The sequence below is a fragment of the Poromitra crassiceps genome (genome assembly GCF_964638095.1).
Source record: "Poromitra crassiceps genome assembly, chromosome: 29".
In the NCBI taxonomy this organism is placed as follows: domain Eukaryota; kingdom Metazoa; phylum Chordata; class Actinopteri; order Beryciformes; family Melamphaidae; genus Poromitra; species Poromitra crassiceps.
In genome coordinates this window covers 6537384-6553484 of record NC_139641.1, presented here as the reverse complement: position 1 = coordinate 6553484, position 16101 = coordinate 6537384, and the positions used below count along the sequence as shown (strand labels likewise).

Here is a 16101-nt window from a genome sequence, read left to right as displayed (position 1 = left end):
ACATGTAATATGTTACTTTTGTAATGAGTTACCCCCAACACTGCCCACCCATACGGCTTCTTCAAGTAGAAGTCGGGTCCCCCGAAGAGGCCTCACGCTAATGTAGGGGGAGGGGGGCACTCTCTAGTTTTTGGGGTAAAAGAATGTGAAAATGTAACAGAACCCCATGCAGGGATATCATGAGAGTTGGTCACATGGCCCACATGGCCATTTCAATTCAGTTTGCTTTGAGAGAGCTCAGATTACATTATGCTGTCTGATAGCTTCAGGTTAAGCCCATCAAACAGGAAGCTGACGTTGTTATAAACGGTGTGGAAGAAGGGTAAATCATCCACTCTGCACTTTGTCCCAATGATTACATCAACAAACTAGTGAACAATGATTGGCTCTGACTTTCATTGAAGTCAGAGCCGATCATTGTTCACTAGTCACCATGCCGGTGTCATGCCGAGTTTTGCACCCCCGCCGAGAATTGCATCCCCACCTTCCGGGAGCATATTGTAATGATTTATATGAACTTAACTGTTTAAAAATGATATAATTGTCTGGGTAGACGTGATCTCCATGCAAGCCAGGGGGTCTGTCCTGGCTCATGGAGACCGACTTTGATGCATTAGATCCGCGTGGAGGTGACTTCCATGCTTGGGGCTCTCTTCTGGCTCATGGAAGCCGACTTTGGTGCTTAAAAACCGGGTACAGGTGACCTCGAGACCCGGGGATCTCTCCTGGCTTTATGGAGGGGGGTGCAAATCCCGGCGGTTTGTACCTGCCGAGATTTGCATCCCTGTTTTTAAGTTAAAACAGTCCCAAAATATGGTGGGGGTGCAATTCTCGGCGGGGGTGCAAAACTCGGCATGACACCGGTGTTACAGCGAATTCGGCATCCCCGCCGATAATTGCATCCCCACCATATTGCGGGCTGAGGATGCCAATCTCGACAGGTACAAATCACCGAGGTTTGCATCCACCTTGTTTTTAGGCATCAAAATCGGCCTCCATGAGCCAGCACAGACCCCCCCCGCCCCCCCCAGCGGTCATCTACCCCGATTTTAAGCAACCAAAGTTGGCCTGGAAGAACCAAGACAGACCCCCCAGGCCGGGAGGTCACCTCTACCCAGAATGTAAGCACCAAAATCAGCCTCCACGACCCAGGGGAGACCCCCATCACGCAGCTCACTTCTAGTCCGATTTAAGTCAAAACAGCCCTAAATATGCCGAAACAACGCTCATAAACTAATAGATGTCAGATCATTTCTCATCATTGATGAGGGAAAGGATGCAGGTGTCCGGGGGATGCAGAATTCAACATAGCACCGGTGTATCACTCAGTGACTGTGCTCGCTGTGTGTGGAAACAGTCCTGGGGCACTTTTCACTGATGTTATTTATCTCTTGTGGTGGGAGTGGTGAAAGCTGCTGCGCATATGTCATCCCCCTCCTGCCTTGCCTCCCTCCCTCTCTCTCTATTGGGGTACACCACTCCTGTCCTCGCGGGCCGATCAATGAGGAGCTTACAATCTTCAAACCACTCTCAGTCTGGATCTCTCTCTCTCTCTCTCTCTCCCTCCCACTCCCGCTCCAGCTCTCCTATTACCTCCTGGGCTTCCCTCTCCCTCCGCTGAGTCGTCTCTCTCCCTTCCCTGAACCAGGATCGTCCCAAGCCGGCTCTGCAAGGTAGGAAAAGCAAATAAGACAAAACTTTTTTCTCTCTTATCCATTAGCTTCAGTTAAAGGAAAACACCGGAGAGGCGGTTACACAAAAGTATAGCGACCTAAAAGGTTAGAGTAAGTTTGTTTCATGTGGGGTGAGTTGGATGGTTGGGTCAGACCTGCTGTATGTAGTGTGCTATAGTCTGCATGTATCAAGCGTTAGAGCAGTTTTTTCTGGACGAGGAGGACCAGTACAAGCAGAAGGAAACACCATGGGCAAATATGTGAGACTTCTTTCACTTGACTTTGAATGTGGGACTTGTTTGACTCCTAGCTCGTCAGCACTGTCTTTACTGGAACACTTTATCTCCTCCATGGTAACAGACATAGCACACGCATTAAGGTGTAGACTTGCTGACACATGTTGCTGACCCGTGTTTATGTGTAGCTGCCATGGCAACGGAAAAAGCTTTGCTGCACGTTGTGGTCTGATGATTGTTCTGCAAGAGAGAGAGAGAGGGAGAGAGAGAGATAATGAAACTACAGGCGTGTTGCTCCGTATCCTACAAAAGCAGGTCACTTTGATTAGAGAAATGCAACAAAGTGACATCACTGGTCCACACTTTAACACTCAATAACTGTCAAATTAAATGACAGACTTCAAAACAGTTTACAGTTTTCTGATATACTACTGATGTTCTAATGATACAAAGCTGTTGAAAATGGGCGGAGTGTTCCTTTAACATCCGTTGCATTAGATGCACTGTCCATTCACTGCAAATGATTGCAACGATAATTTTGGGATTACTATTGCTATTTTGTTTACACATTAATATTGCAAGACACATTGCATTTCCAGTCTTTTAAATTAGTCTGACTGAAGTTTATTGTAGATAAATACAGTGTGAAAATATAAATTAGATGTACTTCAGTCATCTCTTGTGACTCTTGCAGCGGTGATAGTACTTAAGCTGTATTGAGATAGCCTGTATATCCTACCAAGCCAACTAAGACAACATATTCATGAAAATGAAAAATGTTAGTAGCCTATGTCAAGAAAAGGCAACCAAATGTAACAAAACTTGGCATGTTAGCCTAGTACAGAGGCAGTCTAAGACTATTGAGTAACTCTCCGGGGTGCCAGGCGTCTGGCAGAGATAGCGATAGCGCACAGCTTCCTGACATGTCATCAGTGTTAGCCTTCTGGCTTCAGAGTCAAATGTTTACTTTGTGTTCGTATTGTGTGGACAAGAAAAAGTCAAAGAGAGAGACAGAGAGAGAGAGAGAGAGATGAGAGAGAGAGAGAGAGAGAGAGAGAGAGACAGAGAGAGAGAGAAGAGAGAGAGAGAGAGACAGAGAGAGAGAGAGAGAGACAGAGAGAGACAGAGAGAGAGAGAGAGAGAGAGAGAGAGACAGAGAGAGAGAGAGAGAGACAGAGAGAGACAGAGAGAGACAGAGAGAGAGAGAGAGAGACAGAGAGAGTGAGAGAGACAGAGAGAGACAGAGAGAGAGAGAGAGAGAGAGACAGAGAGAGACACAGAGAGAGAGAGAGAGAGACAGAGAGAGAGAGAGAGCAAGGGAGAGAGAGAGAGAGAGACAGAGACACAGAGAGACAGAGAGAGAGAGAGAGACAGAGAGAGAGAGAGAGAGAGAGACAGAGAGAGACAGAGAGAGAGAGAGAGAGAGAGAGAGACAGAGAGAGAGAGAGACAGAGAGAGAGAAAGAGAGAGAGAGAGAGAGAGCATACTAGTCTGTGAGAACCTGAAAATAACACTTAGCCAGGCAGAGATGTCATAGCAGCATTTACCTGTAGTGAAACGATGCAACGTTGTAATCATACGCTGCCACAACCGCTCATGACTGACAGCTCATTCACTGACTGAACAGTCTGACAGCACGGTGCAGCGTTTTCAGCACGCTAAGCAAAGTGCCGGGGAGTAGCCTATTTCAGCGATGCAAACTATAGGCACCTATAGGTGATGGTCACCTTGCTCATCCTAGGGCAGATAACTGAAGGATTTCTCTGGTTGGTGTCTGCCCTGCTACCGTTTCTGTCAACCTTTTTCACTATCCATGAGTTTGCATCGGTATTTATCAAAATCTTTATATCACCCTCATAATCTGATAATGTTAGTAGAGGTGAATTTCATACTTTAGCCAGACCCCCCCCCCAACCACCACCTAATATTTCCATTTGAACAATTCCTCATCTCCTTTGAGTATACAATCAAATCTGGATACAAAACACCAGATTTCCCCCAAGTTATTACATAACGTGACATGGGAAAACTGGGAATAAGGCACGCACGCACACACACACACACACACACACACACACACACACACACACACACACACACACACACAGAACACAACTAATGCATAAATAATGTGGTAATATGGCAGAGCTAACAAAACTGCTTTCTGGATACGGTAATCAGCCCTGGATGTCACTCAACTCCCTTCAGTTCAATGGTGATAAATCCTAAAGTTATTAACCCTCATTAGTTTGTTCCAACATCCAAAGTCTTGGCCCTCTCTGCAAATGATCTACAAGCTGCAGAATGTGTCATCTCTGACAGTGGCCCAAATTCATAAAAGGGCACACCAGTGATTTTAAATGAATATGCCAGGAATGACTACTTTTGGAACATTGTTAAAGGATATTAAAATGTATACATTTAAAACAAACCCATGACTGAGGTTATTGGTTCAAACACTGCTACATGACAGTTAATGGTACATGCAAATACATTAAAGTCCCTGGAAACCAGAAATATTTCTTTATTATTTAGCATTTTGAGTTCATCACATCACAGGACCCTATGTTAATAAGCCACCAGCCAAATTTGAACGATGATGAACGTCGCAAAGTATATAAATTTAGGTTTGACAGTCGTGGCAAAACTCATTGGAATCAATTATTTTTTAGAGTGTATTTTCTCCCGCGGAATGTGTGGGCGTGTCCCGTCTGCAGCAGGTTTTCCGAGAGAGAGAGAGCGCGAGACAGAGGGGGGGGAGGGAAACGGACATCGAGTGCTGTGTGTCGAACAAAGCACTCGTGTGTGTGTGTGTGTGTGTGTGTGTGTGTGTGTGTGTGTGTGTGTGTGTGTGTGTGTGTGTGTGTGTGTGAGAGAGAGAGAGTAACCTCGCGTCACCAGCCTGTGTGTCTCTCTCTGTGCTCTCTCTCTCACTAGTCCCGAGAGAGAGAGAGAGAGAGAGAGAGAGAGAGAGAGAGAAGCATAGCGCTTGGCACGACGGCACACAGAGTGGGAGGGAGACGGACAGCAAGGGAGCGCTGTCACTGGGGGCAAAGAACGGACAAAAGGAGGGTGGGTGCGGATTGCGCGCGTGTACAAAGGTTATATAGAGCTTATGACGTCATAAGCTCCTGCGTTTTAGCACCTCGCGCACTGCTCTCTTCAATGAGGAAGTACTTTGTAGAATCTTGTAGAAAAGTGTCGATTTTAAGGCTTTGGGTTGAAAGTAATGTATAATAATTTCGGAGGCACAAAATTACTAACATAAGACCCTAAATAACATAGTTAGAACGTTTTTGTGGATTTTGGTTTCCAGGGACTTTAAGTGTATTTCAGTATACATATTCTCCTGGATCTCTAGTTTCCGCTGATACCAGAAGCTCCACTGTAGCTCAAACACCGAGCTTGCGAGACTCGTCAAACCCAGATCTGCACTGTTTAAGAAAAGGGCACTTCTCTGTAGGAGGGCAAAACGGCAGGGGCTCAAGCCCCCTTCGAGGTCTATCTGTGCACGTGCCTGACTGTAATCTTACATCCAATGTACACCAGCTGCGGTACGTCTCCGTGTGGATCCGGTCAAACTGCCGGAACCGACTCTTGCCCATGTTAATAATAGATGGGCAATACATACACACGGTGCGTAAAAATTACGCACCGGTTCTATTATTATCTGATCCCGCATGTGTCTAGATCAGTGGTTCTCAAATGGGGGTCCGCGGACCCCCAGGAGTCCGTGGCAGTTTTGCCAGGGGGTCCGCGAAAAGTTTTCACGTAAAAAAAAAAATATATATATTAAAAAATAAAATGCTACATGTTACTTATCCCTTCTCAAACTACTTCCTACATGGTGCTAGTCTATCAAAATATCTTGGCTGTCATTGATTGTGTTGCATAGTGGTTTTCTGTACTGTTGACAAATTGTGATATTGTAAGTCGCTTTGGACAAAACAAAAGCATCTGCTAAATGACGTAATGTAAATGTAATGTAATAAAAAGAAAATATATATATATTTTTTTTGCAAAATCTTCATAGTTCAACGAAAATAGTTTATGCTTTAAATCTGAAATGGTTCATGGATTACATTCTAATAACAAACCTATCAAATTAAAAGTCAAGCACGTTACCGTGGAAACAATTAAGCTTAGCCCAAAATCACAAATCAGAATGAGGGGGTCCCCGGTATATTTTCTATCTTGTAAGGGGTCCTTGGCTGAAAAACATTTGAGAACCTCTGGTCTAGATTACATGAGTGTGAGTCTGTTTGCAGCCGTAACGCATCTGTTCCGAAGACTGATGAACATTTTGTTTTAATCTTTCAAACACTTGGAAATGATAACACACGCATGCTTTTATTTCTAAACACCACTCTATGACTCAGTCAATTTGTTTTCAATTTGTTTCAATTTGTATTTGTTTAAATCACTTACAAATGTCCGTTTGTCTCGCTTTTTACATGAATGTTTTTCCTCTCCCTCTCTCTTGTTTTTGCACCTCATCTTTGAGTTCTTGTCCTGCAGCTTTGCTTTTACTGGCATATTATTTCTAAATTCTGCCTTTTATCAATCGTTTGTTTTCCCCCTCCACATGTCATGATTTGTATGCGAAGTGCAAATAAATAACATTTATTATCATTATTATTATCAATGAGATACAATAAAACACCTCAGATAATGATACTGAAGCACTGGGTAAGTGAAGTATGGTTGTGTGTGTGTGTGTGTGTGTGTGCGTGTGTGTGTGTGTGTGTGTGTGTGTGTGTGTGTGTCTGTGTGTGTGTGTGTGTGCGCGCGCTTGTGCATGCGTGTGCGTGCGTGTGCGTGTGTGTGTGTGCGTGCGTGTGCGTGTGTGTGTGTGTGTGCGCGCGCTTGTGCGTGCGCGTGCGTGCGTGTGTGTGTGCGCGCGTGCGTGTGTGTGTGCGCGCGCGCTTGTGCGTGCGTGTAGTAACAATGCAACATATTTGATCAGCTTATTGTATGTTTTGCAGGTAAAACTGGCACAGTAAAAGTAGAAAGTCTCACAAAGTGGAAATACTCCAAGTGTCAGAACCTAATTATGTGCAGAACTTGAGTTAATTGACTTACTATACCTCTGGGTATAAGATAGATAGAGATACTGTAGATCCCCTTGGGGGAAACTCGGATGTCCAGCAGCTCATACAGTCTGAAAAAAAAAAAAAAAAAAAAACACAGATTAAAATGACAAGACACATCAGAAGAGAGGAATAAAGTAGTTAAAAACCAGGGTTATCTTAAAATGAGATAAAAACATAAAAAACAACAACATTGAATCTGATTTAAAAAAAAGTGCCAATAAAAAAAATAATAATACAAAAAAAAGTCTGATAGTGTAGTAGAAATTATGAAAATTGCACTAGTTCCAGTTCCCGTTATTGCACAGAGACCATGCATGTAATGTAATGAATTGCACGAGAGTCCAATCAGGACATGAGGCCCTGCCCCTGTACAGTCTCTTCTCTGGCCTGTCAGGGTGGTGTGGAGAGGATGGCTGGTGTTGTCCATTATGGCCTGTCAGGGTGGTGTGGAGAGGATGGCTGGTGTTGTCCATTATGGCCTGCACCTTGTGGTGTATACCTCCACCACAGTCCCCAGGGAGTCCAGCCTTCTTCACAAGCTTATCCAGCTGACCACTGTTCTTCTCCTGGTTGCAGCATAGAAGAGGACACTATAGCCACCACTGATCTATAGAACATGCATCGAAGGACCTCAGCCTCCTTAGGAATAAGAGCCTCTGCCCCTTCCAGTAGACCAGTCCAGCTTGCTGTCCAGAAGTACTTCCAGGTTTTTGTAGGTCTCCACCCCCCTAAGAACAACACATCGGCATATGAGAAACATTATGTTGTGAGCCAGTGTTTGTGTACATAGATTTCCATCCATGGACACTGCTGGACCTGGCTTCAAGCACTGTTCTTTGTCAAACTAACCCGTGAGACTCTAGCGGAAATGTGTCTGACAAGCCGTGTTATGCTTTTGCATGAGGCAATATGTGATGGTTAATTTTTTCCGTGAGCTGACATTTCTTTTCCGACCTTACCTACAGCCCACATCTCTATGTAATGCCGAATGACCTTGGACTCTGGAGGCTTTGGTGGAGTGGTAGCCATGTTAGGAACTTCCCATCATGCAACTCCCCAGCAGCTGTCCGGTGTTAGTAGTAGGGGTGGGGGAAAAAATCTATACACCATAGTATCGCGATATTTTGCCTGACGATATTGTATCGATATTTGGACGCCAAGTATCGATATTGCAAAAAAAAAAAAAAAAAATTAAATTTTTTTTGCAGGCAATGCCATGCCAGGCCACCGGGCATCTGCCCGAAGCGCCCGATGGTGCAGTCCGCGCCTGCAGTGGCGTATTGAGTCCAGAGAAGCTTAATAATGTAGCCTACATGTGGGGCAAAAACAAAACAAAACAAAAAAACACCGCATGTTTTACTTCCGGTGAGGTCAAGGAAAAGGTAGGAAAACGATTTAGGAGTGACAATATATCGAAATATCGCAATATTCAATATATCGCAATATTCGTGGGCATATTCGTGGGCATCTGGCGATTCCCACCCCTAGTTAGTGCGAATGGCTGGCTGCTTTCTGCTAATTCTACTTCAGAACTGGACAAACAGGCAGATGTACAAAGTCAATATTGTCTGATCAGTACTGTTGACATTGGCACCTCTATACCAACACCCTCTCTAATCCTTCCTTGAGGCTTGAACAGGTTTTGACCAAGCCCCCAGGAATAGCCCTGGGCTGTGAAGCCATTTGAACGTGGTGGCGAAGCTCTGTATTGCAAGTCACGTGACGCCACGCAGCCCAGAAAGGAAAATTCCCATCCACTTGCATGGGGGACCCCGGCAGCTGTTAAACCCAGGGGATTTTTTTCCGGGTGTCACTCAAAGTCTAAAACGACTCTTTTAATTATCAAATACATTTTTATGGGGCATTTTTTTATTCAGAAGCCACTAAGAGCCGTATACGGGGGTATTTTCTTCTTTTAATACATCCATGGGTGGGAGGGGTGGGAGACGTCATGGAATACGTCGTGGCACACATGCGCACTTCGCCTTACGGCCACATTCCACTGAGTCGGAGCGAAATGACTACATAGGTATATTTACTGCGTAACTGCGCGGCAGCCCTTTGGCGTGTTTCAAATGGATCGTTCCATCAGCATCCATTTTCGTTAGTTTCTAATGGTTTATCTGAATCCGAACTGGTTCAGAGGATGAATCTCTCTCATTCTCTTCCCTCTCTCATTCTCTCCCCTCTCTCGCTCCCCTCTCTCGCTCCCCTCCCTCTTTTCTCTCCCTCTCTCTCACTCTGTCGCTCAGCACTCTGGCTTTTAAGGGGAGTGGACTGGACATGATCTCACACGTGTGAATACTGTTTGGGGCATAAACACGCCTGGAGGTTTTGCGCCGAGATGACGCGAAGCGTAGCGGGCCGACACGCCCACAATTAGGGCTTTGCCCGGCGCTATTCCAGCGCAAAACGGGCGCTAACGCGAAATGACCGCCTTTGCAATGATAGGGCCCTTAGTGTACTACATGCAGTAGAACCTTAGTGTACTACATGCAGTAGAACCTTAGTGTACTACATGCAGTAGAACCTTAGTGTACTACATGCAGTAGAACCTTAGTGTACTACATGCAGTAGAACCTTAGTGTACTACATGCAGTAGAACCTTAGTGTACTACATGCAGTAGAACCTTAGTGTACTACATGCAGTAGAATGCAGTCCGCGCGGTCCCAGTTTGGAGAAATGGAGACCGGCCGCCTCAATCAATATTCACTACTGCTTACCTGGCGTAATTCAAGTCTCCACAAACCCTGAGATGCAGAGTTAACTTGAACAGACATAATTGACACCCATGTGTTTTTAGCTGAAATCTTCACTGTAAGCAAGGAAGTGCAGGGGCTGCTGGAGATAAGACATGACGCAATGAACACTATCTGCTGACCAATGGGATTCCATCTTCACATCACAAATCCTCACTCTGTGCAAGACACTGCCTAGTGCAGGGTTTCCCAAACTTCACTCTGTGCAGTGCAGTGCAGGGTGCAGGGTTTCCCCAACTTTTTAGACCAAGTACCACTATTTAGCAAACCAGATTTCCCAGGGACCACTTCCATTGCAGATACAAACCCCCCCCCCCCATGAAATAAAATTAGCTGGTTTAACCATGCAATAGCATCAGAAAGTCTAAATACGACATAAGGCTACTGTTTCAAAACGGGGACAGACAGACAGACAGACAGACAGACAGACACGCCCCCCCACACACACACACACTAAGTGAGAAAGAGGACCCCTTTGAAAATGTCTTTTCCCTCCCTGCAATTAATTTAGCCTAAATTTGGAGCGTTATTTAGCCACCTTCCTGATCAGCTAGCATGACGGGGTTGGTACAAATCAATGCCTTGGGTCTTCTAGTTTCATAGGATACCAGCAATTTCACTCTGGCTTTAACACTGAGGCCGCTACAGCCTCTGAAATAAAAATGTCAAAATCCGTGATATTGATATAAAATCAGTGATATTTCCGAAAATCGGCCCGAGCCTACTCCTCAGGGTTTATGTGTGTAAAAAAGAAAATGCACTAGCAGACCACCAGCACAGTTTGGGAAACACTCGTGCAATTTAACCCATTGATACCTGATGCAGCATTTGTGTGTGTATCCCTTTAAGACCGCGAACCGTGTGACGCGGTCTTAAAGGGATACACACACAAATGAGGGATATACACGCAAATGCTGCATCAAGTATCAATGGGTTAAGGTAGTTCATAGAGCCCACTAACTTTGTGAGGCAGTTGGATTTGCGTGAGATCATGAGATCACAATCACACAACCTTGATATCACCCTTGTGACAAATGCAACAACATTGATGCTACCCTTATCCACATGTACTGGCTGGGCCCTCAATTACAAAACTTCTGGAGAGACGTCATAACCAGTGTTGGGGGTAACTCATTACAAAAGTAACATATGACATGTAATATATTACTTTTAGCAGTAACTCAGTAATATAACTTATTACCTATAGGATTTCAGTAATATTATACCAGTTACTTTGTCAAGTAACTCAAGTTACAAATTGAGTTACTTTTTTTATTTTTATCAAAGCACCATCAAATAATCAAACTGTGTGTTTTTATGCAAATAATCACTATAGATGTCAATAACAAAGGAAAAAAATAACATTTAGAATTTAGGATTGTTTACACTGACTTCAAGGCGGTTGAACTTATTTTTCGGGATGTTCCGGGGCCGCCATATCATTCTGCTGCTGCTGTTATTTTGGTAAAAGTAATCCAAAAAACTATTGTAATAAGTAACGAGTTACTCTACACAGACAGTAATATTGTAAAGTAACTTATTACTTTCAAATTGCAGTAACTAGTAATATGTAATATATTACACTTTGAAAGTAACTTGCCCAACACTGGTTATAACCTATCCAATATCTTAAAGCAGAATCTAGACCCGGACCCTCGATAGCTGTTTGGCATTATACTGAAGATGATCCTCATCTGATATAGAGCTCCGCATGGTTGCCTTTGCCTCACTCTTGGCCAGACGCGCAGTCATGCTCAAGTGGAAGGATGCTGCCCCGCCCACACAAAAAATGTCCTGCCTTAAAATGGAGATTGTATACACATCTCAATCAGTGGCTCTGGGCAGAAATCAAGATCTAGGGAACCTTTTTAACATAGTTTCATAACACCGAATGACATAGTGTGACATGCATTCTCTAGCCCTGCCCTTGACACGAAAGATAGCACCTGACTTCATGGAATCTTTCATTTTATTTCTTAGATACTGAAGATACCCATCAGATTTTGAAAAGAAAGAAAGGAAGCATTGAAGCACGTTTCCTTAGCATTTAGAGCAGAGGTTCTCAAGTGTTTTTCACCCAAGGACCCCTTACAAGATAAAAAATATACCGGGGACCCCCTCATTCTGATTTGTGATTTTGGGCTAAGGTTAATTGTTTCCACGGTAACGTGCTTGACTTTTAATTTGATAGTTTTTTTTATTAGAATGTAATCCATGAACCATTAGATTTAAAGCATAAACTATTTTCGTTGAACTATGAAGATTTTGCAAAAAAATATATATATTTTTTTTCTTTATTACATTACATTTACATTACGTCATTTAGCAGACGCTTTTGTTTTGTCCAAAGCGACTTACAATATCACAATTTGTCAACAGTACAGAAAACCACTATGCAACACAATCAATGACAGCCAAGATATTTTGATAGACTAGCACCATGTAGGAAGTAGTTTGAGAAGGAATAAGTAACATGTAGCATTAAAAAAAAAAAAAAAAAAAAAATTGCCTGAAAACTTTTTGCGGACCCCCTGGCAAAGTGCCACGGACCCCTGGGGGTCCGCGGACCCCCATTTGAGAACCACTGATTTAGAGAATTCGACAAACTCTTATCATGGCTGCCACTGAGGTCCAGGTCACCTTCCGCAGCAAAAATAAAAACGAATTGACCGCAGTTTTTGAGCCCTACCCCTCCCTCCATGATATGTCACTTTAAAGGACTTTTTACTTTGCACTTCATCATGTGAGATTGTTTTCTGTGTGGCTTTGTCTTCTACTATAGGACGAATCAGCGTGACGTCACAACCACCCAGAAATGCGGAACCCTGCAGCAGTTAACTAGTATGAGTTGTGCCAAACAAACGTTAATATCTCAAATCACATCGCTTCTATTTTGACATTCTGAGTGAGAGCAGAAATAGCTCAAGAGTTTGATGTATAATATTATGCATGTTGTGTTAAAGTTGTGTGAACTGTCGCAGTTTTTAAAATGTAAACACCACAGCCGGCTAGAGTGAGACACTCAAGGCTAGCTCCATAGTGTCCCATTGCCGTTTCTACCCAGTGACGCCGTTTGTTGACCAAAATGCTGATCAACTGACCCCTCATATAGAGCTCAACAGTGACCGCCCACTTTTCCCCCCATTCAAAATAAAAATCAAACTTTTGATTCCCCTACCGACCCCCCATGCTGACTCGGATTACATTTTAAAAACTGTGACAGTTCACACAACTTTAACACCACATGCATATATTATACACCAAACTCTTGAGCTACTTCTGCTCTCAAAATAGAAGCGATGTGATGTATAGTTTTTGAGGTATTAACGTTTGTTTGGCACAAGTCATACTAATAACTGCCGCGGGGTTCCTCATTTCCGGGTGGCAAGTGACGTCACGCTGATTCGTCCTATGTGACCGGTGCGCTATACTTGCACTAAGTCAAATTCTTCGTTTGTAATCCAATTACTGTGGCTATTAAAATGAATCTTGAATCTTGAAACCACATTTTTGGAGCAGCTTGCTTCCTTAATGTGACGTATTTCCTGTTGAAACAGGATATTGGGACATGACATAACGCAGTGAAGGATTCTTCAAAAGTGTCAACCAATGGGATGTTAGGTGGGAGGGGCAGATGGGCAGAATTGTAAATCTGTGATTGATTGGTTGGCTGTGGAAGAAGTAATGTGATATAAACATACAACAACGTGGGAAAAAACACTTGTTTTGGCAGAAATTGTCAAATGGGTGTATTAGAGGGGACTGCCCCCTAGTCCGATACCTCACGAGTCCGATACCTCACGAGTCCGACACCTCATGGTTTTGGGTTAGGGTCTGGGGGAGGTTAGGTTTAGGCGTGGGGGTGGGAGAGGTTAAGTTTTGGGTTAGGGTCTGGGGGAGGTTAGGTTTAGGCGTGGGGGTGGGAGAGGTTAGGTTTTGGGTTAGGGTCTTGGGGAGGTTAGGTTTAGGCGTGGGGGTGGGAGAGGTTAGGTTTTGGGTTAGGGTCTGGGGGAAGTTAGCCTCTTTTTTCGGACTCGTGAGGTGTCGGACTCGTGAGGTATCGGACTCGTGCCATGGCACCGTATTAGACATAAGAAGAAGTAGAATTTTTCATTTTAAAACTCACTTTCTTAGAAGAATCTTAACACTGTCGGGTGACCTCATGGCATTATCTTTGTTTGGGTAGACAATAACATTACATACCACTAACTTGCCTCCCTGTGCTAAAACCAGAGTACTCCCAGTAAATAGCCACTCTGCGTTTTGATAAGTGCTATTATTGCTCATCTCGCCATATAGAATTCTTCATCATCACTTTTGGGACACACACACACACACATACACACACACACACACACACACACACACACAGACACACACACACACACACACACACACACACACACACACACACACACACACACACACACACACTCCTTTTCTCACTTCTCTTTCAATCCATCTCTCCCCCTCTCAGGACATGGCCTCCAAGCGGGAGCGGGGCTGCAGGTGTCGCACGGCGGCCGTGCTGCTGCTCCTCCTGGCCAGCATCGCTGCCATCATCACCGTCGCCGTCATCCAGGACAGCTGGAAGTCTCACTATTACACAGAGGAGGTGAGCAGCACTATGCACACACACACACACACACACACACACACACACACACACACACACACACACACACACACACATAGACCAGTGGTTCTCAAAGTGGGGTCTGAGCAGGCCCGGTTTTACAGGGGTGCAAAAGCACGCATTGCACCCTTATTTTAATTGTCTGCATGCTCAGTTGAAAAGATAAAAAATAATAATAATAATAATAAATGCTGCAGCTGCACACTTACTGTTTAAACTTGAATTATAATTGTTGTTTTTCTTTGTTCTTTGATGTGAATTTATGGCTTTTTGGCACCTACATGTAACCTTTTAAGGTTGAGATAATTGTATTATCATTATTATGGTCCAAATATTTCAGTAAAGCACTTGAAACACTTGAAATATTCTTGCTTGGCTGGTATCATTCTACTTGAAATGATGGTAAAATGCATTATTTTTAGTAAAATAACATGTCAAATTTTTCGGGCGGCCCATGCATGTGCACCCCTTCCTATCTAGGATGCATCGCTAGTCATCTTGTTCTGGAACCGGCCCTGGGTCTGAGGCCCCCCAGGGTTCTTTGAAGGAGTTCCAGGGGGTCCCTATAGCAAAAAGAGGGATCATTTATTTTCACTAATATACCATCCACGAGTAACACAATTTTGACAGAATGTTGCCTATGACTATCTTGTAGGGGTGGGGGGGAAAAATCGATACACCATAGTATCGTGATATTTTGCCTCACAATATTGTATCGATATTTGGATGCCAAGTATCGATATATAAAAAAAAAAATTTGCAGGCCATGCCATGCCAGGCTACCGGGCATCTGCCCCGAAGCGCCCGATGTTGCAGTCCGCGCCTGCAGTGGCGTATTGAGTCCAGAGAAGCTTAATAATGTAGCCTACATTTTGGGCAAAAACAAAACAAAACAAAAAAACACTGCATGTTTTACTTCCGGTGAGGTCAAGGAAAGGGTAGGAAAAGGAGTTAGACAATATATCGAAATATCGCAACATTCAATATATCGCAATATTCAATATATCACAATATCTGCGATATCGCAATACTATCGTATCGTGACTCAAGTATCGTTTTAGTATCGTATCGTGGGCATCTGGTGATTCCCACCCCTACTATCTTGGTCATGGGTCATGGGTGCCTCCCTTGCACTTCTCCTACCTTTATAGTCCGGCTCTTTGTGGGAATACATTAGAATGTCATTATGGGGCTTTTATGTCTCTTGTTAATAAGGCGTGCACTCAGCAGACTGGGACAGTGAAAACATGATGATTGTGCACAAAACCAGAGTGAAATGGACGCCTCCATCTGCAAGTCCACATTTGACGCATTTGGCTGACGACTGTGACTTACAATCAGTGCACGAGTAGGTTCAAGTCCTAGTTTGAAATGACCAGCAGCCAAAATGAAGGACTACAAAAGTCAACCTGAGAGTTATATGATATTTTGAACATGGCAATATAAGCACGGGTGCAAGGAAAAAAGAGCCAAGGAGAACTAGAGCGCATTTTTTTAAGAGCAAGTAGTGAGTAGACAACACATCCTCATACCGAAACGATACAATAAGTCGATTTCCAATGACTCCCCAAAACAACATCAGTCGATTGTCAAGGGTATTACAATGACCACTGTTTACGAACATGTGAATAAGTTGATACGTATGGCAAAGTTGGGAGCCGTAACCAGGAAGTAGTGGCGACCTCTGCCTCTGCGTTGCGTGT

General features: G+C 43.9%; 1 protein-coding gene across 1 annotated transcript in view; it reads left to right on the top strand.

Moving 5' to 3' along the window:
* Window positions 1–1654: 1654 nt before the first annotated feature.
* LOC310799947 (ectonucleoside triphosphate diphosphohydrolase 3-like) overlaps window positions 1655–16101 on the top strand; it is a gene marked incomplete at its 3' end in the record, with an annotated part of 29373 nt that continues 14926 nt past the window's right edge. The window contains exons 1-2 of the mRNA XM_083662556.1: window positions 1655–1673; window positions 14240–14377. Coding sequence (XP_083518682.1) covers window positions 14243–14377 — 135 coding nt within the window. The 5' untranslated portion in view covers window positions 1655–1673; window positions 14240–14242. The remainder of the gene's footprint in view (window positions 1674–14239; window positions 14378–16101) is intronic.